The following is a 23,905-nucleotide window of genomic DNA, read 5'->3' as shown; positions in this document are numbered from 1 at the left end:
GAAGGGGTAGCGAGAAAGGGAAGAAAGAAAGATGAAGTACGAAGAGAGAAGAAAGAAAGGGGAAGAAGGAAGGAAGGAAGGAAGGAAGGAAGGAAGGAAGGAAGGAAGGAAGGAAGGAAGGAAGGAAGGAAGGAAGGAAGGAAGGAAGGAAGGAAGGAAGGAAGGAAGGAAGGAAGGAAGGGAGGGAGGGAGGGAGGGAGGGAGGAAGGAAGGGAGGGAGGGAGGGATGAAGGAAGGGAGAAAAGGAGGAAGGAAGAAAGGAAGGAAGAGAGGGAGGAAGAAGGGAGGGAGGAAGGGAGGAAGGAAGGAAGGATGGAAGGAAGGAAGGAAGGGAGGGAGGGAGGAAGGAAGGAAGGAAGGAAGGAAGGAAGGAAGGAAGGAAGGAAGGAAGGAAGGAAGGAAGGAAGGAAGGAAGGAAGGAAGGAAGGAAGGAAGGAAGGGAGGGAGGGAGGGAGGGAGGGAGGGAGGAAGGAAGGGAGGGAGGGAGGGATGAAGGAAGGGAGAAAAGGAGGAAGGAAGAAAGGAAGGAAGAGAGGGAGGAAGAAGGGAGGGAGGAAGGGAGGAAGGAAGGAAGGATGGAAGGAATGGAGAAATGGAGGAAGGGGAAGAGGAAGGAAGGAAGGAAGGATGGAAGGAAGAGAGAAAGGAAGGAAGAAAGGAAGGATGAAGGAAGGGAGAAAGTGAGGAAGGAAGGAAGGAAGGAAGGAAGGAAGGAAGGAAGGAAGGAAGGAAGGAAGGAAGGAAGGAAAGAAGGGTAAAAGGAAGGGAGAAAGGAAGGAAAGAAGGAAGGAACGAGGGAGGAGAGGAGGGAGGAAGGAAGGAAAGAATGAAAGGAGAAAGAAGGAAGAAGATTGGAATGAAGGGGAAGGAGCTCTGTGTCTCAGGTACAGTGGACGTGGTGTCCATGCCAACAGTTTTAGTATTACACAGAGGCCGCCAAGTTGCTTTTCAGCATTTGGCCTCGTGAGGACACTGATATGGTGCCTTTGGCCCAGTGCCCTGAAGTGCAGCCCACTGTGTGGAGGGTCGGTGCGGGTGGAGGTTGGGGGCAAGTGTTGTCCCTGGCTCTTGGCATGTTGTTGGGGTGAGATGCCCGAGACAGAGGGTGAGGGTCCAGCGGTCTCTGCAGGCCCATGACTTGGATGTTCCACACCCAATCTGGCCTCGCCCCAACCCTGTGCCTGAACTCTCTCTCTCTCTCTGTCTCTCTGTCTCTGTCTCTCTCTCTCTCTCTCTCTCTCTTATATGCACAACACCATTGATGGCAGCAATTACACAAGAGTTAGGATATAGAATCAGCCAGTGTCCAACAGCAGATAAGTGGATTCTGAAGGAGCGGTATATAGACAATGGAATACCATGCAATTGCAAGAAACAATGCCTTAATCAAAAAGTTAATTTAAAAACTCAGACACTGATCTGCTACTAAAAAATTTAAAAAGTTTGCACAGAAGAAATTTTTTTTAAAAATATTTTTTTAATAGTGAATCATCATGAGGTACTTACATAGTTACAACTTTCATGTTTGTGTTTTAGTCATACAATGATCGAGTAGCCACCCCTCCACCAGTGCCCATTCTCCACCACCAATGGTCCCAGCATCCCTCCTACCACCCCCACCCCGACCTCCCCCCACCCAACCCCGCCTCTGAGGCAGGGCATTCCCTTTTACTCTCTTTCCTTTGGGGTGTTGTGGTTTGCAATAGAGGCATTGAGTGGCCATTGTGTTTGATCTATAGTCTACTTTCGGCACGCATCTCCCGTCCCAAGCGGCTCCTCCAAACACCTTTACTTGGTGTGGAACTCTCTCTCTCTCTCTCTCTTGCAGGCCGTGGAAGACTCCCGGACTGTGGAACACGCGGGTCCACCACAGCAACCTGCATGTGGCAAGCTTTGCTCTGCTCACTGTTGGCTTGATCATGTGCACCGCAGCCATGGGCTTCGCCGAGTGGCGGATATGGCACATGAGCAGTCCCCAAGGCCTGGCCCTCGTGGGCATATGGAAAGTCTGCATCTACCAAGTGCCGCGCACCCGCATCGCACCTTTCTGCCACAGCTATCCGTTCTTCGACAGTTACCTCCCTCCTTCACTTCAGAGAGTCCAGTACCTCCTGCTCCTCGGCGTTATTCTGGGGTACCTGGGAAAGGTCGCCCTCATCATGGCTCTCCGGAATGTGTTCATGGCGAAGACGTCCAAGACGAAGGATTATTTTCTGATGTCCGGGTTTCTGTGCACCGTTGCGAGCATCTGTGTTGTCCTGACTGTCATCTACACGTACCAAGCCGTAAGCAACGAGCAGGGCATTGACTTCCCACCGTCGTTTTCAATGCCCTCCAGGCCCGACTCACAGGAATTTGGCACTGCGCCTTTGGTAGCATCCCTGGGAGCCACCATAATGTTCCTGAGTGGTTTATTTTCCCTTTTCCACAAACTCCCCTGAGGGAATCACTTGCAGCCTTTCCCCAGAGAACTGTGAAGTGACTGGTGGCACTGTAAGGTGCCTGGACCTTCTGGGGAGGGTGACCACGATGATCTACCACACTGGCCAGAGCATGAGACCACCCCTGGGAGTGCTGAGTAGGGAGCAGCTGGCCGTTTCCTCCCGTGGTACTTCTCTGGTGGGTGGGACCAAGAAAGGTTCATTAAAAAAAAATTAGTCCAGCGGTCTGTGGGTCTTACTGGATCTGGAGTTTTAATTATTGGTGGATGGGGTTTGCGGAGATAGTCCAAGAATTAAGGTGTTTGTTGTACCTGTGGCCGACCTGGATTCTGTCCTTCAAGCCCCACTAGGAGCGATCCCCAAGTGTGTGTGCCAGGAGTAGCCCTGAGCACTGCCGGATGTGACCCCTAATATTCTGCTCCCAAAATAATTCATTGAGTAATTACTGTTGAGTAAATCATAAAAACTGTACACTGAAAGTATGGAAATTAATTTCTGGGAGGGGGCAAAGCTTCCTCTCAATGCCTTAGCAATTCTACTAACCAACCCATCCAATAGAAAAAAACAGACCTTGTTTCATAGGTCATGCTAAGAACATTTCCCCAGCATATGAAGCTTCCCCAAATCTGCAAAGGGAGAAGAGCATGAAAAACTCTCCCCACATCCATTGCTGGAAGGCTCAGCAGTTGTCACAAACCTGCTGTACTAGCTTCAGTACCTTTTTCTTCCCCTGCTTTAAATCCATTTTTCACATTTCAACTCATTGTAAAAATCTTGTTTCTACAGTGCCTGGGGTTCAAACCCAGAGCCTCATGCATGCAAGCTTCTGACACTGCATTACATCCCTAGCTCATGGTGTCCCATGTGATTGTGTGTTTCTCAGAAGGGTTTAAACTCTGGATTATCATGTCCCGCCATCAAATGAAGAAAACAATTTTCTTTAAAATGGGGATTGAAGATTGATTTTTTTGTTTTTTTTCGTTGTTGTTTTTGGTTCACACCTGGCAAAGCACACGGGGTACTCCTGGCTCCGCACTCAGGACATCACCGTCGGCACTCAGGGAACCCTATGGGAATCAAACGCGGGTCAACCGCGTGCAAGGCAAATGTCCTACCCACTGTGCTATTGCTCCAGCGCCCTGAAGATTGATTTGAACAGTTAAAACTTTATGGAGTAATTGTGAGCAATGATCCCTAAGAACATATCATTACCAGGTGTCAGTGATGGTTGATGGTAAGACTTGTTAGAAATCAAAGCATTTTTGATAAAATCTATTCAGGACTGAGTAATTTTCCTTTTAGGGAGAGTGAAGAAGGGCAGAGACATAGAGTTTACCTGTGGGGTCCAGTTTAATCTCTGGGAGCACATTCGGGCAATGGGCTCAGAGTCCCCAAAGGGGCACATAATCCCTTGAGCACAGTGAATAGGACGCCTATGCACTGCAAGTGGAGGGAGAGAAAATAGAAAGGGATGCAGAATGAGAGAAGAAGAGAGAAGGGGCAGAGGGCAAGAGAAAGAAAAGGAACCCGAGAAGGAAGAGGGCGAGAGAGATGACTAGAAGCAGGTTAGTATCTGAAAGAGAAGAATTTTCTTGCAGAAACAGATCTCAGAACAAAGCCAGTTTGAGAACATCAACTGGAGAAAAAATTCACATAGGGCTCTTGGCGTTGCACACACTTGACCCAGGTTCTGGCCCTGGCCCACATGCCCCTGTCAGGTGGGTTCCCTGAGCACAGAGTCAGTAGTAAGCCCCGAGACTGCTGAGTGGGCCCAAATAAACAAATGAGAACACAGGGAGGGACCCCTAAGCATGCCTCCAGGAGACCCCCAGGCACCATTGACTGCACCCTCAACACAGCCAAGGAAGGGGAAGGTTGTGGAAAGTGCCACACACTGGCACCGATCCAGGACCAGAACCCAGGCCAGCTCTGGGTTCTTGTGATTAGGCGGGTCCTTGCATGAGCCTGTGTTCCAGGAAACTGTCCCCTTGAGAGCCTGGAGGCCCATAGTCATGGGATGGTGATGAGGGAGGGGGCTTCTCACAGCACTGCTGGCCTGTGGGAGTGGGGTCTTGGCTGGGGTGGGGAGGGCTGTCCAGTACTGCTGGATGCTTAGAAGCCTCCAGAGCACACTAGCCTTGACACTGCACTCTCCCTCTAGCTGAACCCTACCGTCTCCACACAGTTCCAAATGTCCTCTGGGGACAAAACTGTCTGCTACTGAGAACCTCCAAAGTAGGGACAGCTGCTGACTCGGACACACAATGACATCCGGAAAGGATTTTCAGAAGAGAATTTTGTTGGGTGTTTGGTTTTGTTTGTTTCTGGTCCACACCCGGCAGTGCTCAGTCTTCCTCCTGGTTATGCACTCGGGGATCACACCTGGCAGGGCTCAGGGGACCACAGAGATTGAATGAGAGTCGGCCATGTATTACAAGGCAAACGCCTTACCCACTGTACTCTCCCTCCGGCCCTGATGAAGTTTGTTAGGAAGTAAACTGCAGAGGTCCAGAAACACAGCATCTGGTTTCCAGCATGTTTCTTGGTTTGTTTGGGGGCCGCACCTGACTCTGGCTTTTGGGGTCTCTCTCTGGGGTGCACGGGATCCCTGAGGGCACTGGGCCTGCAGTGCATGCAAAGATTGTCCCCACCCCAGTCCCATTCCGAGCAGGCTTGGAGGTCTCAATCCCGGGTGCCACACATCTGGGTTCCTCTGCTGGTACCTTCATGTGTGAGGCACATCCGAACATGTGGAGAGGAATCCACCAAGGCCAACACCTAGAGACTTAAAAGCAAGCTTCCGGAAGAGAGCGACACAGAGAGTGTCTTGCCCGAGCGCCTGACTGTCTTCCCCGGAGCCCCTTCGAGGGGATGGGCTCCAGCTTCCCTCCCCACCCTGAGCAGAGCTCCCTGCGGCCGAAGACCTCTGGATTCTAGCCACAGCCATACTTGAAGTGAGTTAGATTAAATTTGGGGGGATAGGGGCAGGGGAAAATCTGCCAGTTCTTCTGGCTCTGTGCTCAGGATTAAGTCTTGGTGGGGCTTAGGGTACCTCATGGGTTGCAAGGGATCAAATTCAGGTCAGTCTCATCCTAGGCGAAAGCCCTACCAACTGTACTCTCTAGCCCAAGCTTCAATTATTTTCCAAAATTAAGACGTGAATCCTTCAATTAAGAGCTGAGAGAATCTGAAATTGGATAAACTGAAAGATTCACACTTATGCTGTACCGCTGTGGTTATGAATTATATTCATAATGACCAGAACCTAATTGCTATGAGAATTCCCATCCACAGATGAGTGAATAAAGAAAATGGGCTCCACATACCCTAGAGAATATAACTGTAATTCTGAACTGAGGCTGTGTATTTTGGGACAACATGGATGAATAAAGTCAGGTGATTTAATGAATTAAGCCAGGAAGTGAAAGACAGTTGCCAGATGGTGTCACTCATGTGTAGGCGTAGACTATGACCAAAGGAAATTGAACTGGCCAAAAAAGCCGACAATCTTAGCTACAAGACTCAGTGGTTACCGGAAGTGCTGGGGTGGTGTGACAGGGCTGGGAGTGGGTACAATGGTAGAGGGGTATTTTTGGTGGTGGGATTGCTGCAGTGGGTACCCACCGGCTCTGGGTTCTTGTGAACAGTGTGTAAGATTATCATGCCTGTTGCAGTAAGGTTTGATTAGACAGCCTGAGGCATTGAGATATGCACGCGAAAGAAATACTTTATGGAGGATCACAAACTGTCTCTGGTGTTGTGTTGTGCCCAGAGCAGCCTGTTCAGCCCCTCTTATTAACTAGCTTGATGTTCTAACCAATGATATTCCGCCACGTAGGCAGAATATGCAAATTAACTTACTCATGGGAAACAGTATCAAAGTCAGTTACACAGCCAGAAGCATCCTCAGTTAAAGTAACAGTAACAGAAAAACAATTTGAACATGCAAGCCTAGCTAGGCCTGAGATTGTGAGATGTTGTACACCAACTTTCCCCCTTTTTTGTTTAAAATGACCAGAAACAAACACCACAAACATTTTCACAAATCTTTCCAGCAATATCTCAATGCTGCTTTAAGAAAATCTAACCTTATTCTACAGAAATTCTTTCTCATTTTACAATAGAGTTTTCATATACAGAGTTCACACATAATAAGGAATATCCAGTTCCAGTCCTGGTCCAGAGATATTTGTCAGCGAAAACCAATTAGTCTCTAAACAAAAGCAACACTTTCATGCCATTTCTGGATGAACTCCACAGTCCAGGTTTTTCCACTATCAGGAACTGCCGAAACACTCCCGTTTAATATTAGATTCTTCTCTCATGGCCAAGAAGAATCATTGGCATTCATAAGAAAAATAGAAACTTTCTCCTCAACTTTCATAGATGTTCCAATAAAATATGCATGGAATATTATCCAGTCTTATATAATAAACCTGTTATCTATTAAAACTTATGTTTTGAACTAAAACAGTAACTTTTGAACCAGTTTTATATACAATTATTTCAATTCTCTTTTTATCAACTCAATATAATGCAGATACAAATTAAAATTATAATATAAATATTTAGAGAGAAAAATGTACTAGCATAACAAAAACTTGTACCATTTTTACAAAGCATGAGGATAACATCTTTTTCATTAATTTCAATAGTTTTTATATCTTAGATGTTGCAAATCATGAATCTTTTACACCAATCTTTAACAATTTTCATCTTGGTTTCACGCTCTAATTTTACAATTACTTTTTTAAAATTTTTATTTTTTACTGAATCACCATGTGGAAAGTTACAAAGCTATCAGGCTTAAATCTCAGTTACACAATGCTCAAACACTCATCCCTTCACCAGTGCCCATATTCCACCACCAAGAACCACAGTAAACCTACCCCCCACTCCCCACCTCCCCAGCCCCCCACCCGCCAGTGTAGCTCATAAATTTCACTTTACTTTCTCTTTACTTTGATTACATTCGACATTTCAACAAAAAATCACTATTATTGTTTGTAGTTCCCTCCCCCAAAGTCAGACGTGCTGGAAAGGAAGCATTTGATAATTTGTTTTCCATTGTTGAGAATGAAGAGATATGATGTCGTGTGGCTACAATAGCAGCCACGAGGTTTTGGATTTCTGTGTTTTAGTATTTTAGTAACTAAGTCCAAAGACATTTCTGCCAGAAGTTGCATCATTGCTAGATTGTACCTCTCTGCTACATTGTATTCCACATATGAGTGCAATCTTTCTATGTCTGTCTCTTTCTTTCTGACTCATTTCACTCAACATGATGCTTTGGTACATCTACGCAATGGAATACTATGCAGCTGTGAGAAAACATGAAGTCATGAAATTTTCATATAAGTGGATCAACATGGAAAGCATCATGTTGAGTGAAATGAGTCAGAAAGAAAGAGACAGTTCTTAATAAGCTCCAAAAACAGCAAAACTTATCAATATTTTTGGAGAACTTATTACTAACCTTTTTGATGGGACTGTTTGCCCAGTTACAAGGATTTGATTTCCACTTCTAATTTCAATCTGACTTCAACATTTAAAGCACTCAACATAGACAGACATAAATACAACAAAAATCACATGCATGTGCATTCTTGCATACCTGATCAATTGATCTGACCCTCCAAGAACCAGGGAAGAAAAACTGATGGACAGAGAAAGAAAGGGCAGTCCACAGGGTAAAAATTCCCTGTTGGCCGATTGGGGATTATCCCCCATTTCTCAGTCTAACTAGCCTGTCTCCTCCTTGTTAAAATTAGGTCAAAAAAGAAGCGCTTCTGTTTTTACAAAGCCGGCAAAAATTTTTATTTATTTATTTTTTAATTATTTTTTATTTTTAATTAGTGAATCACCGTGAGGGTACAGCTACAGATTTATACATTTTTGTGCTCATGTTTCCCCCATACAAAGTTCGAGAACCCATCCCTTCACCAGTGCCCATTCCCCACCACCAGTAAAACCAGCATCCCTCCCACCCTCCCCAGTCCCGTCTCCCCCCACCCCACACTGCCACTATGGCAGGGTATTCCCTTTTGTTCTCTCTCTCTGATTAGGTGTTGTGGTTTGCAATAAAGGTGTTGAGTGGCCATTGTGTTCAGTCTCTAGTCTACATTCCGCACGCCTCACCCTTCCCCCGCATGACCTCTGACCACATTTTACTTGGTGTTCCCTTCTCTGAGACGGTAAAAATTTTTAAGGAAGGAATCCATACCGAGGTTTTTTCATTTGCTATCCCTTATTCACTGAGAAGCTTCAGTGTTTTTGTAGGAAACCAAAAATGGTTTCTGTTTGCTGAACTGAAAGCAAAACCTCGTCCCCACCTTTCCACCTGGCCTAGCATCCAAGTCTCAGAGACTGGGACCCTGTAAAGGACTTTACATCTCTGATTAATTTTATCTAAATCATTCTAAATTCTATTAGAACTTATTTCTTCTGAGCTATCCTGAATTTCCCAACGTTTTTCCACTGATATCATTTCATCAGAGCAATTCAAAAAATTTCAAGATGAACAGTGCTCTGGAATTTGCTGTCTAGAAGTATCTGTGTATATTCCCCCTTTTTGTCTAAGTAACATATCTTTAAGCGAACGATTTTCTCATTCAATAATGGCTTGTCCTGTACTGTTATATGGAATTCCCTTAATATGATTGATACCATAAGCAGGAAAAATCACGCATTTTTGAAGAGGTATAGGCAAGTGCATTATCAGTTTTTCTTGATAACAAGTACTGTTTTTCTTGATAACAATTACTGGTGAATTGCAGGGACTGAAAACAATATGTCCCAATTCCAACTGTTCTGTAACTCATTCATTTCAAGCCTTAAGTTTTTCTTTTGTTCAGGGCTACTGCTCAACACAAACAGGCTGAACCTTTTTTCAGACAATTGGGAGAGCTGTTCTTCGAGCATTGGCCCAAATTAAAAAGGCGATTGCTGAGACACCTCTTTTTCTTTCATATATTTCACACCAAGTTTTTGCAACAAATCTCGTCCCCATACGGTGATAGCTATTGGAGCAATAGATGGCTGGAGGACCGCCGTGTCTCCATCAGGATCACTACAATGAAGAGGTTGCACACTCTGTTGAACATCAGTGACCACTCCCATACCAGAAAAAGTAACGTCCACACACCGCTTTTGCCAAACCATAGACCAATGGCGAAAGGCGACAACAGTAACATCAACACCTGAATCTAACATACCCTCCAGTTTTGTCCCACCCTCAAAGCTCATAACTAAACTAGGCTTATCATCAGTAATCCTTTTTGCCCAAAATATTTCTGAATTAGTGCTTCCAAAGTCACCTTTTCTTTATATGCCTGTATTTTTTCTTAGTATGCACGGATGCAAAAGCAGTTGAACGTTATTCCCTTTTGTTTCTCTCTTTTCTTCTTCTTTTCTATCTATATTTCTTTATTCACTTTCTTTCTTTTTCTTTTTTCCCTTTCTTTCTTCCTTTCCATATTTCTTTTTCTTTCTTTCTTTCTTTCTTTCTTTCTTTCTTTTTGTCTTCTCTTTCTTTCTTCTTATTTTCTTTCTCCCTTTCTTTCTCTTTTTCTGTTTCCTCCTTTCTTTCTATCTATATTTGTTTATTCCTTTTCTATCTCTTTTTCTTCTTCCTTCCTTCATTTCTTTCTATCTATATTTACTTATTCTCTCTTTCTGCTTTTTCATCTTCTTCCTTTCTTTCTATCAATATTTCTTTATTCCTTTTCTTTCTCTTTTTCTTCTTTTTCCTTTCTTTCTACCTACATTTCTATATTCCCTTTCTCTTTTTCTTCTTCCTTTCTTTCTATCTATATTTTATTTCTCTTTTCTTCTTCCTTCCTTCCTTTCTTTCGATATATATTTCTTTATTTATCTCTCCCTTTTTTTATTTCTAGGTACCAGGCCTTTAACTTCGAGCCCCGTGTTGAGTGTCATATGTTGCAGGAAGGTGTGGTTAGACATTTTGAGGCATTGAGATATGCGCACGAAAGAAATACTTTATGGAGGATCACAAACTGTCTCTGGTGTTGTGCCCAGAGCAGCCTGTTCAGCCCCTTTATCAACTAGCTTAATGTTCTAACCAATGATATTCAGACAGGTAGGCTGAATATGCAAATTAACTTAGTCAACAGAAACAATATCAAAGTCAGTTACACAACCAGAAGCATCCTCAGTTAAAGTAACAGTAACAGAAAAACCATTTGAACATCCGAGCCTAACTAGGCCTGAGATTGTGAGATGTTGTACACCAACACGTGTCCACCAGCAGAGAGCTCTTTTGTTATAGAATCTATTTAACTGTCTCTTTCCTGAACAGCTCATGTGGTTATATGCCTGCAGTCTGCAATACTTACAGAATGAGTAAGTTCCACTTTCTGGACAGCAACCCAAATGGCTGTTCCATTTTCTCTCACCACTGTATTTTCTGTCCACTCCTCACTGCTTACCGATTTTCTCTTCATTCATGCCACAGTAAACTACTTGCTGCTTCTGTTCTTCCACCTGCCCCTTAATTGTTTCTGTTTCCTGATTGGTATGTCCTCTGAGTGCATCTGATTGGAACAGCCAATCAGGCTGCATATACAAATGAAGGTGTGCACAAACTATGGTTTGTTGGGTTTTTTTTTTTTTGCTTTTTGCTTTTTGGGTCACACCTCGAGATACACAGACGTTACTCCTGGCTCTGAACTCAGGAATTACCACTGGCAGTGCTCAGGGGACCATAAGGGATGCTGGGAATTGAACCAAGGTAGGCCTCCTGCAAGGCAAACGCCCTACCAGCTGTGCTATTGATCCGTCCCTCTCAGAGAGCCTGGCAAGCTACCGAGAGTATCCCCCCCCCGCTTGGCAGAGCCTGGCAAGCCCCCCGTGGCTAATTTATATTCTCAAAATAGTCACAAAAGTCTCATAATGGAGAAGTTACTGGTGCCCCCTCGAGCAAATCGATGAGCAATGGGACCACAGTGCTACAGTATATTATGAAGTTCACATAAAACATGCAAGGTGAAAAAAGAATTAGGGTGAAGTGTTTCTTTTATGGGGTTTTGGAGTCACACCTGGCTGTGTTTGTGGCTTATTCCTGACTCTGTGCTTAGGGATCACTCCCCAGGGCTCAGAGGACTTGATAGAGCGCTGGGGACTAAAACCAAGACAAGTGCCTTCCCCAAGTCACAGGCCCTGGGTGAAGACTTTTCACTTCATTTATTTTTGGTGCCATGGACAAAGGCAAGGGTATATACATATGAACCAAACACGCCAACACCGAGCTACAGCCCCAGCCCAGAGAGTAAAAGCAATGCTTTGTTTATTTGGGGGCCATATCTGGCAATACTCAGGGGTGACTTCAGCTCTGCTCTCAGGAATCATTCCTGGTGGGCTCAGGAGACCATACGGGATGCCAGGGATCAAACCTCGGTGGGCAGCGTGCACAGCAAGTGCCTTCCATGCTTAACTGTATCTTTGGCCCCTGGAGAAAAAGGGTGTTTTTGATGTCTTCATCAGTGATTAGCTTTAAGCTACAGAAGATGGACAGCGGGTGTGTGTGTGTGAGGGGGCTATATCTGGCAGTGCCATGCACTACTCCCAGCTCTGTGCTCAGAGATGACTCCAAGTCCGGGACAAGGTAGATCTGGGCATTGAACCCTGCCCCAGCATGTGAAGCATACACTCAGCCCTGCCCTTCGGCAGTCTCTGTGCTCCATTCAGTTTCAGGTTAAATGAGTGTCTGTGTGAAATGGTCAGGGTCACATGTGAAGAAAGAGGATGCAAAGAATTGAGAGGACCGGAAGAGAACACAGTCTTCATAGTTCGGAGGCCGCACAGTTGTGCAGAGTGTGAGAGGTGATGGCACGGGCATCCTGCGACACTGGGGGTGAGAGGAAGCAGCCCGGAGCAAAGGCTGCCATTGGGGCCACTCCAAAACCGCCAGATCTCTGGAGAAGCAGGTTTTCCTTTCCTTCCCTGCCCCGGCTCCTGTCTGCAGCCCGCTTAGCTCATTCTTCCAACGCCCAAGGCCCTGTGGTAAATCTCTCCTGTCTGAAGCGTTGAGGCCTTTCCTGGGCAAGCCTGAAGCATGTGGTATTGGAATCACGCATGATACAGCCACTCTTCCGATAGCTGGCACAGCTGCACTCCTGCTGCCTCCGCTGCTGTCATTCCTGGCCCCACAGCAAGTGTGCAGCTCCCAGCACAAGTGTGTGAGCCAGCCCCCGGCACGGCAACAAGGAAGGGAAGGCCAGGGACTGGGGGGAAAGGAAACGTGTTGGACCTGGAAAGAATTTACACCGGGGAAGGTACTTCCAGCACTGCACAGGGTTCTCAGTCCAACCGGGAGTGAGCCCTGAGTGCAGAATGAGGAGGAAGATTGAGCACCTGCGAGTGTGGACCCCCAAGTCAAACAGACATACACATAGGATGCATGTTCCCATTCTATGTGGAACTCACCCATTCACACCACTGGCTGAATTCTTAGTTGTTTTGGGAAAGGAACTCTGCAGGAAATTCTCTGCAGGAATGCCGGCGGTGCCTGGAGGTTAGTCTCCCTGCTTGCTGACATGTCACTCGTCTTTGGGTGATTTGCTCTGAACGAAGATGAAGTCCTTTCCTTTCAGTGTCTGATTGTCTGATTTGTATTGATGTTCGGGAAAGGGACGAAGTTAGTCTTACTGTGGTTCTGGTAGATTCTTTTCCTGTGCTTCCCATGTGATCTGCATGCATTGACCCCCCCCCTTCCACCTCCTTATAATTTACCCACCGTTTTGAAGGCTGTGGTAAGTTCTCATATAGAAATATCGTAGTAGGTGCTCCATTTGGTCAGTGCTCGCTTTCACATGGAGACCGGATCCACGCCCTGGATATGGTCCCCTGAGCTCCAACAGAATGTGTCTGCGGGGGCTCAGACAGTAGAAAACTGATTTCTTTATCTTAGCTATGCTCTACCTTCTGCCCAGCCCAGCACCTACTTGGTTTATGGGGTTTTTTTTTTTTCGGTTTTTTACCCTTTTCTTTGTATGTTTATTGTATGTTTAAGACGCCCTCCCAGCGGCTCCTGCCGCCCCATCGCGAGCCTGCATAGTCACACAGCTGCTGTGGCCTCCCTGAGCGCCCCCGCTCACCTGGACGACCCCGCTCACCTGAGCAACCCCCTGAGTGCTCACCTGAGCTCCCTCCTGGGTGCTCACCTGGACGACAGTGCTTACCTTGCCAAATCCGCTCAGCTGAGCTCTGCCCTGAGTGCTCACCCGAGTGCTCACCTGGACGGCCCCACTCACCTGAGCTCCCACCTGAGTGTTCACCTGGACGACTCTGCTCACCTGAGCACCCCCCCAAGCCTCTTGTCTTGGCCTCCGGTGCCCCTCCCCATGTCCTCGCCTCTGCTGGACTCAGAAGCGTCCCTATTTGCCCCCCTAGCCCTCACCCCCATCCATTCTCGAGCTGATGCTGACCCCCCACACTGACTTTTAAAAAATTTTGAATCAGCATCTTTTAATTTTAGTAAGCCTTAGCCATGTATATCACTTTTTCAGTAAGTTTAATACTATGATTGGCAATACAGGTACAATTAATGTTTGTTCCTTTACCCGCTTACAGCATGCAGTTCTTATCCACTTATTGTCATACTGGTCCCTTCTCTATCCCAACTGCCCTCTCTCCCAGTACTTGAGACTGACTTCCAACCGTGCACCAATCCTCCTGGCCCTTGTTTCTGCTGTCCTTGGTTTTGGTTTCAGATTATGTATTTTTTATATCCATGAGTGCAAACATAGTATGTCTTTCTCCTCATTTGACTCAGCATGTGATTCTCCATGTTCATCTATCTATAAGCAAATTTTTATGGCTATTTTTCCTCACTGCATAGTATTCCACAGTGTAGATGCAACATACATAGTTTCTTTATCCACTCCTCCGTTCTTTGGTGCTGAGGTTGTTTTCAGATTCTGGCTATTGTGAAGAGTATGCAGCTGACTTTTCTTGAGACATGTTTTGTGCATATCTTTGTTTTCCAGGTAACATTGAGACTTTTCAAATGCTTCTTTGCTATTCTGTAAGCATCCAGATGGATGGCTAAAGCAATTTGAGTTCAGAGCCTTTGGGATGATAGAACTTCTTTTTTAAATTCCTCGAACCCTTAGTTTACTGTATTTTGTTTGTTTCTTTGTTTTGTGAGGGGCCACCTGACAATGCTCAGGGGTTGCTCCTGGCTTTGAGCCCAGGATTCACTCCTGGCAGTGCCTGGGGTGGGAGATGGGGGGAGCGGGGAACCATATGGGATGCCACAGATCAAACCCAGGTTGGCTGCATGCAGAGCAAAAGCCTTACCCACTGGACTATGGCTCCAGTGCCCTACCCTTTGTTTAGTTGAAGTGGTTAAGAACTGTTAACTTGTGTGTGTGTGATTGTGTGTGTGTGAAGCAAGCTGATTTTTATTGAGTTACTGGGGTGTGAGAGGGTTCACAGAGGAGAAGTGTGCTGAGGAGAGAATGCAGTGGGTGATGAACACCTTGCACGCAGCAGCCTGGGTTCCATCCTCAGCATCCCCTAGGCTCCCCCAGCCCCCACCAGGAGTAATTCTTGTGCGCAGAGCCAAGAGTCAACTGTGAGCATAGTTAGCTGTGGCTCAAAAAAGAACGTGTTCGCCTATTCTGCGTCTCCATGAGCTCGACCCTGGAGGCAACTGAACTACTTTGGACACGAGCAGCTCCCCCAAAATGCCCCCAGACGGTGATGGGAGCCACTGGCCCATGCGCCGCCGGCGGGGCAGGGTTTATTCTCTCTCAACTCTTCCTTATTGAGCGCAGCGAGGCGATAACCGGTTTTTAGAACATAGAATGCAGGTACCCGCGGGACGCCCTGGATATCCCAGGGGACGGGAGTTCCGGACCCGCCCTTTGCCGATATTTAAGCACAGTGCCACGCAGGTACCGTCCTTTCTGTGGCTCCACAAGCTCGACCCCTGAGGCAACTGAACTACTTTGGAAACGAACAGCTCCCCAAAAATGCCTCCAGACTGTGCTCGGAGCCACTGGCCCATGCGCCTCCAGTGGGGCAGGGTTTTTCTCTCCAGGCTTCTCCATCATATGAGCACCACAAAAGGGAAGTAAAAGCTTGCAGTGATGCAATTACTGGCAGAATTTTCCCTGGACTTCATACAAAAATCCAAACCTGCGCGGCCTCACGACCTAATATCTCTGAATTGTCAGCAATGTGAAATGGTTCCTTTTTAGCAGGTCTGACTGTGGGGGGAAACTCCAAACAATAATACTGAGTTTTTTTTGAAATACTGAAGGTAATCAAGGTAGCAACCATTTCTCTAGACTGTGAACTAAGCCATAGCCTCACGTCGCCCAAGGAGAGGAAATATCCTCCTTTCTCGGTTCTTTTCCCTTTTCTGGAGAAACGTGGTGTGGCGTCCACCATATTATGAGGTCTATTAAGCAGTCACGAACTTAGAGGTGCGGAAATGGGAGGGGAAAACATTATGTACTTGGAACATCTGGACGCTTGGACAATCTTGGGCCGATACTAGCGCATGCTCCACTGAGATTCAACCCGGGTGACCACTCTATTTTGCGGCCGCGTTGCTGCTGATCAACCATAATCCGGAGGCCAACTAGACTACTTTTGGTTCCAGAAACTGCTTGCAGCCATGTCTCTAGACTGTGAACTAAGCCATAGCCCCACGCCAGCAAAGGACGGGAAATATCCTATTTTCTCGTTGGGCTGCGTGGTGTCAGCCATAATATGAGGACTATCAAGCAGGCATGAACTTGGTGGTGCGGGAAGGAGGGAAAAAAATTCTATGTACTTGGAACAGCGGGACTTCATATCTCTCCATTCTCAGCAATGGAAAACTAATTATCAAATGCTTCCTTGGCAGTAGGGCTGTCTTTCTGGGGGGAAAACTCCAACAATAGTGAATTTTGTGTTGAAATATGGAATGTAATCAAGGTAAAGAGAAAATGAAGTGAAATTTATAAATTAAGCAGGCAGGGATGGGGAAGGGGGGTGGGGGTCAGGAGGTATACTGGGGTCTTTGGTGGTGGAATATGGGCACTGGTGAAGGGATGGGAGTTTGAGTATTGTATAACGGAGACATAAGCCTGAGAACTTTGTAACTTTCCACATGGTGATTCCATAAAATAAATTTTAAATAATTAAAAATTAAAAATAAATAAAAAAGAACGTGCTCAAGGAAGACCACGGCCTTGCAGAGCGAAGCACTCTTCGAAAATGAATCAAAAGGAGAGTGCAACCGAGAGAGATGGGGGAGAGAGAGAAAGAAAGACAGCAAAGAGACAGAGACAAGCCAGCAACATGCGTCTCCCGGGCTGCTAGAGGAGCCACTCTTCTCTTCCTCTCTGCTTTGGATGAACAAAGTGCCTGCAGCTCCTTCGCCGTTCGAGTGGCAATGTGCAGTGGCGTGGGCCAGGATTGGGGACCCACACCTGCCACTAGCCCTTCTGTGCAAGGCCCTGTTTCCCGCCCCCAGCTCTGCCTGCTCAGATGTCGAGAATGGCCCACCAGGGCCCTCTACCCTAGTGAGAACCGCTGGAGGGGGTCCCCAAATGCTTTTCTGTCCTTCATGCACACATGTCCATGACGCGGGGACTCGTGGCTCTGTTGATCTCTCAGGCCTGCCCCACGTGTTTGAGCCGTGGAACAAGTAGTGCAACACTGCAGGGACGGGCGCCCTCCCCAGAGGCCTGACGTGCCTCAAGACCCCCCGCCGCAGGCGCGAGCTCGCCCAGACTCACGCGGACACAAATGCTTCCGCGGGTCAGAGGAAGCGGCCAGCACGGGAGCCAGTGACTGGACAACGTATATTTTTAAAACTTCTTTAAAGTGTTGTTGTGTGTTTTTTTTTAATTAAAGGCATCTGTTTTGCAGTTTACACAGATGCCATCGTTTAAAACTCGCCCATTATGACTTGCTACGGGCATTCAGTATCCCAACCCTAACCTGTCCTCCACTCCACCATTGTCTCCGTTTTCCCAGCCGTCCCCCACGCCAGCCCACGCATCAGGCCTAGGGAATTTAATTTCTATTGTTTGTTACCACCAAATTGCTAACGAGATGATCAAAAATTACTTCAGTGGGAGAAAATGTGTGATAGTTGTCCTGTCTCACCATGGGGTCAGTAAAGCCTTGTCTGAGGGTTTAATACGCTGTTCCTCGCTAGTGGGGCCTCGGTGTCACTGCTTTTAATTGAGCTTCCTTGACTTGTGGGCCACTTCTCATTCATTTGCTGCGCTCCTAGTAGGCTGGCAGGATGGTAGTGGGTAGAGGCACTCCGGAAAATCGAGAATGTGTCTTTTCATCTTTTCATTTTGTTATATTTTTGTTTTGGGGCCACACTCTGCAGTGCTCAGGGTTTACTCCTGGCTCAGCACACAGCGATCACTTTCTGCAGGTTTGGGGGGTCCTGGGTGTGAGCTCAAGTTGTTACATGTTGGATGGTCAAGAGAGCCCTCCCCAGGCCTCCCCAGCAGAGGAACAGAGGGGGACTCGCGGACAGATGCCCACTTAATGCAGAGCTGTTAGCACACTTCCTGACCATCTGAGGGCCTTGGAGGTACAGGACTGTCCTTAGGTGTGATTGATCATTTACTGAGGTAAAGCGTTTGGATGAAGGCAATTCTCTTGGGGGGATTAACTCAAGGAGACGCTCTTTCTCCCGGGGGCTATATGGAGAGATTTCGTCCAAGGGCAAGCAACAGGCATTCTATTGCTTTTCTCTTCCCCTTGCTACTAGTACGCATTAAACAAGTTTACTTCTTATTAATACTTGCAGTTATTTCAAAAAAAAAGGAAGAAATATAGATCTCAAAACTAAGTTTGCTGGACTCTGAGGGCAAGCAAGGCATTTGCCCTAAATCCCAGACTTTAAGTCCTCAGGCCGGTTTAGCTTTTCCTTCCCTGGGGGGTCCTCTCTCTTAAGTCATAACAGCTTGCATCAAGATGCTGCTTTTGTGCTTTCTAACTAACCCATTTCAATGCTGGGGTAGCTTCGCTGCTTGCCCAGGGTCCATCCAAGGCCCATAGTGGGGGCCCCTCCCCCTTTGTGGGGTGTTAGGAACTACAGCAGCCAAAGCCTCAGTCAAGTAATTATTACTGATGCTCAGAAATAGATATATTTCAGAGTCTATCAACTGCCAAATACTAGGAGCATAGCATTAATGGTCTTTGTGTGTTTAAGCAAAGAACATTGCTCTAGAGTAAAATATGAAAAGGCTATGGGGGAAATAGAAAAGCAAGTAATTCACCACAGATACCACGTCCAGAATCACCAGAAGTTTTCACTTTATAACCAACTGTGACCTGAGACTGTGACAGTGAGAGGCAAAGCACAAAGGAAAGGTTAAAGATAGACTCAGAGGAGTTAGGGGTGCTCGTAAGAGCACTGTGAACTTCTCTGGGAGGAGGAAAATGGGCAATTCACTAGTGAAGCCTAAAGCATTTAGGATTAACATCCAACATCTCCCCCTTTTCTATTTGCAAAATGCAAATAAAATAAAATAGAAAGAAAACAGTTCCAATCCAAAATAGTCTCTCTTGTTCCAAAACTTCAACCCACCTCAGCACCCAGAACAGTGCTTGTTGGAAAGTGACCAACCGTCCTGCACTGTCCACTGTGGTGAGTCATTTGGCCACATTTTGGCGAAATCATGAATCTAGATTGGGGTTTGCAGAGCTGTGCCTGCAGCAGCAGTGGTAGTGGTCACAGCAGTGAGTCCCGGGAGACCAACGAATTGCAGGGAGCACTGGAGAAGGAGCCTTATGAGTGCTGTGAGGAGTCCTTCAGCCACAAAATGCAGCCATTGTCTGGTCGGATACACTGGCAGCCATATACGTGTCCTAGCTTCTGTGTGAGAGAAACACTTTTTGTAAGTGATCAGATGCTTTGAACATAGGGGCTTGGTGCGAATGCATGCGTGGGGCAGAGAGAGAGACGGGGGCGGTGGGGGGGTGGTGGGAATCTCCTATACCCACAAGATCGAGGGAGTATCCGGAGAGAAATGAAAAGGTGTTCCTTCCTCATTCCGGATCTGAGGCAAATGGAGTGGGTAAAAGAAAGGAACTGTTAGTCCAAACATGGGGATCTGGCGTTATCCGAACAATCTGTAAGGGAGGGATATAAGGAATGGGGTTTTTAGGAAAAAATTTTAAATGTTTTATTTTTATGGAATCACTGTGAGATAGACCCTTACAAAGCTGTTCATGATCCGGTTTCAGTCCTACGGTGTTGCAATACCCATCCTTCCGCCAGTGTACATTTCCCATCACCAGTGTCCCCAGTTTCCCTCCCACCCCCGAGCCTGCTTCTATGGTAGATTCTCTCTCCTCCCTCCCACCCTCCCTCCCTCCCTCCCTCTCTTCAATCCCTCCCTCCTTCCCTACCTCCCCCGCCTACCTTTTGGGCACTGTAGTTTGCAAATGCAGATACTGAACCGAATATTAAAAGTGGGTATACAAAAAAATGGGGCTGGAGTGATAGCACAGCGGGTAGGGCGTTTGCCTTGCACGCGGGCGGCCGACCCGGGTTCGATTCCCAGCATCCCATATGGTCCCCTGAGCACGGCCAGGGGTAATTCCTGAGTGTAGAGCCAGGAGTGACCCCTGAACATCGCTGGGTGTGACCCAAAAAGCAAAAAAAAAAAACAACGTGTGTATAAGGAACACTCCTACTGTGTCCTCATAATAGGTTCAAGTGAACTAGAGGCCTTTATCTGGGGTCCTGTGACGCTGGCTCCTCCTCTGATTTCCTTGTGACTCCCAACCAAGGTCAGTTTGGCAATGGTACTGGGCTGGACCGGTACCGTTGGACAGTTTGGAGGGTTGTAGAGTTTGAAGGGTTGTAGAGTCTCTGGGCGTCTGGGGGTTGAACCCGACAGATAAATACCACTCCAGATGAGGCATATCACAACCCAGAGTTTCCTAGTAGACCTTTTAAGATATTGGCATAATCTTTTCCTCTTACTTGTCAATCTTAATCCAAATAGGAGAATTATTTCCTGATGTGTTGGGGTGGTGGGGGGGCATATTCCTGCCTTTTCATTTCCCAAGTTGCAAGAGCCTAACATGGAAGAATAAATAAACCAATTTAGCAAGTTTTATCTGCCAGGCAGCAACTTGATTAGAATTCACTGTCCAGGTTAGGTCACTGAGGCTGAGCGGAGGGACCGCGGACCCAGTGAAAATCACTAACACTCTACTTGAGATTGGTTTTTAAAATTTAAAGGAAACAATGTCAAAGACAGGGAGTCAAGTGGGAGCATACCCACTTTTCTGTTTTTCAGTTACTGTAGCAAAAGCATAAGTTTTGGGATTTTTGGGAATTTTGGGAAAAGATGGGATTTCTGGAGCCAGTCTAGAAAAAAATAAAACTCGTGAGCCTCAGGTGTTACCTGCCTTGGGCCATGCAGGGCCAGACCTCCTGAGGGCTGAGGCACAGGGTACTAAGATCTCACTGGGCAGTGCTGAGAGAAGGGTAGACCCTATTAATGTCTCCTAGCTCAAGAAACCTTGAGCGTTTCGAGGTTTTCATACTATCTCTGAAGCTCTCTGTCATTAGAACATGCAAGCGTGTTATATGCAACATATATGCAACATACATGATTTCATTATATCATCCATATAATGAAAAACATAAGCTGAGTAAACTTAGCACAACATGGGCACAAAACCAAATCAACAAAATACTGAAATTGAGTATCTATACTGATCTTCTCCCAAGCCCACCTCACCAGGTCACAGACGTGAGTACACAGGACGGGGCGAGGTAGCTTGCCTGATTGGGGCCTGGACACTTTCCTTCACTTATTAACATCTACGAGTTAATTTGCTTCCTGAACATTTCTGCCCAGAGTGATCACTTGACACTTGTCATCCCGTTGATCTTCGATTTACTCGAGTGGGCACCAGTAATGTCTCCATTTGTCCCTGTCACGTGCACCCCAATGATATCTGCTTGCTCCAGGCAAAGAAAGAGCCTCAAATCGTTCATTTAGGGATTTGACGAAGAAATCTGACCATCTAGTTGGTGGGTGGTCACGAGGTCTTCTGACATCCCGTGGAATCCAGTCGGTAACAGCTCTAGTCCAGCAGTCGGTCGTCTCTGAATCGCATTACATGACCGGCACATCTGATTTTTGATGCCTTGGCAAACGAGACAGCATCCCTGATTCTTGACCGTTGATGGAGGTCAGAACTCCGTATTCCTTCTCTCACTTGAGTGAGACGTGATACTCCTAGCATAGCTCTTTTGATTCCTCTTTGGGATACCCTAATCGCGTTCTCATCCTGTTTGCATAGGGCCCAGGTCTCTGAGGGCTATGTTAGTGCAGGAAGAATGGTGGAATCGAAAAGATGTGCCCGGAGTCGGAGGTTCTTCGTTCTCTTAACCACTTCTTTGACGCTCTTGAAGGCATTCCATGCTGCTCTCTTCCTCCTGCGCAGTTCTGGCACCAAGTCGTTCCTCATGTTGATTTCTCGACCCAGGTACACGTAGTTGCTGCATTCGGAGATGTTCGTTCCATTGAGAGCAAATGGAGCTTCAGGGACTAGTTCGTTTTTCATGAACATCATGTAGGATAACATTGGTTTGTCCTTCCTCCATTGCCGTAGGAGGCTTAGGTTTAGACATTCCTGGAGACACTCTCAGAGACACTCCCATTCCTTTGTTTGTCTGTAAACTCTTCTCTGCACCCTCCTTCCCAACCAGTTAATCACCTTTTCTCTGATCAGATTCTGTTCTCTTGTAAGATTAGATCCTTCTAAGGGCTCTGAACTTGTATTATAAGTTAGTGTCTTTTGCATAGTTTACCTTAAAGCAATGTCCTTTCTGTATGGACACAGGAAGGCAGTTAATGTTATGCTTGTAACTTGGGAGTTGATTGACTCCAATAATATTTACTCCTGGGCATCTGCTTTCTCAACTCAGTTGCCCTTAGTTCCAGCACCCCAAAAGCAGGGTCCCGACGAGGGACGGAATAGACCCAGGGCAAGCTGTGAGCTATCCTGGCATCGAAATGGGCCAGGCCAAAGTGCTACAATACTCAACTATAAGTTGAGAGCGTGGCCATGGGCAAATGCTGTCAGGATCCAAAGGTAACGACGAGATTAGGACCCAGCTGGGGTTAGGAAGACTAACCTGGCCTGAGGACTGTGCTCTGGATTATATAGTGAATGTCCTCAGGAAGAACCAAACTTTAAGGTTATTTCTCATACTGTGCTCATACAGAATGACATTGCTAGAAATATTAGAAGTAGATTTACTATAACTATTTAAGTATATTACTAACTCACACCCTGACACACCTTTGTTTGTACGCCCGCCCTTGAGTGGATCTCCTTAGATGAGATTTCCTTAGATGAGATTTTTGTTAATCTCCTCAAGAAATGGTCTTACCCTTCTTTGTTGATTTGTTGATGTTAAACCCACCTTTGTGCTACTGCCCTATGTAATTTGCTATATAAACTGAGACTGTGGGGATGAAAGGGGAATAGAGGAAGATCCAGAGAGAGATCCAGAACTGGGAGAGAAGCAGAGAGAGAGAGAACGAAATAAACTGATCGAGCAACAAGTTTGGCCTTCTTCCTTCCATCGCCTGCCCTTGACCAACAGCCACACACGGCGGTTCCAGAGCACCAAACGGTTCCAGAGCACCTAACTCGGGTGGTGAGACAGAGCCACCCGGAGAGTCTGCGAGTGCCCGCGAGCGCGCACATCCCTCAGTGAGCTTTAGTTTCACACACATCGTCTTGTTGAGATTCAGCTGCATTCTGACCTTTCCACACTCGTGTCGAAGTCAGCCAGCATTTGTGCTGCTTGGCTAATGTTTGGTGATATGAGAACGATATCATCAGCAAAGCGGAGGTGGTGTAATTGCCACCATCTATCTTCACTCCCATTCCTTCCCATTCCAGTTGTTGCATGATGTTCTCGAGGGCGGCACTGAAGAGTTTCAGTGAAATGGTATCACCCTGCCGCACCACTCTATTTACATCAATGATCACTTCCTTGTAGAATGGTGAGATCCTGGTGGTGAATCCACAATACAGCTCACGGAGGATTTTGTTATACTGAGTTTGAACGCCCTGTTTGGACAGGGCTTCGATGACCGCCTTAGTCTCTACAGAATCGAAGGCCTTCTTTAAGTCGATGAACATTAGACAGAGCGGCATCTTGAACTCTCGCGAAACTTCAATGAGTTTGGTCATCCACTACCCAGCCACTGCCACGATCCAGGACGCTCTCCAGACACACCATAAGACACTTAATACCCATTATTCCCGCACCATATTTGATAGGTTTAAATTTTCTGTGAACCATGGTAACAACTCTAAGGGCGATTGGAGGCCGCCCTAAAAGCCTTCGGCCCTCTTGGAGAGCCTGGCAAGCTACCAGGAGTATCCTGTCCACACGGCAGAGCCTAGCAAGATACCTGTGGTGTATTCCATATGCC

General features: G+C 46.6%; 1 protein-coding gene across 1 annotated transcript in view; it reads left to right on the top strand.

The window, feature by feature from the left end:
* Positions 1 to 23,905, top strand: part of LOC129399630 (uncharacterized) — a 44,296-nt gene that overhangs the window by 9,529 nt on the left and 10,862 nt on the right. The window contains exon 2 of the mRNA XM_055120055.1: positions 1,829 to 2,372. Within this exon, the coding sequence (XP_054976030.1) occupies positions 1,829 to 2,372 (544 nt within the window). The remainder of the gene's footprint in view (positions 1 to 1,828; positions 2,373 to 23,905) is intronic.

The sequence above is a fragment of the Sorex araneus genome, chromosome X (genome assembly GCF_027595985.1).
Source record: "Sorex araneus isolate mSorAra2 chromosome X, mSorAra2.pri, whole genome shotgun sequence".
NCBI classification, from domain to species: domain Eukaryota; kingdom Metazoa; phylum Chordata; class Mammalia; order Eulipotyphla; family Soricidae; genus Sorex; species Sorex araneus.
This window is presented reverse-complemented; position numbering and strand designations above follow the sequence as displayed.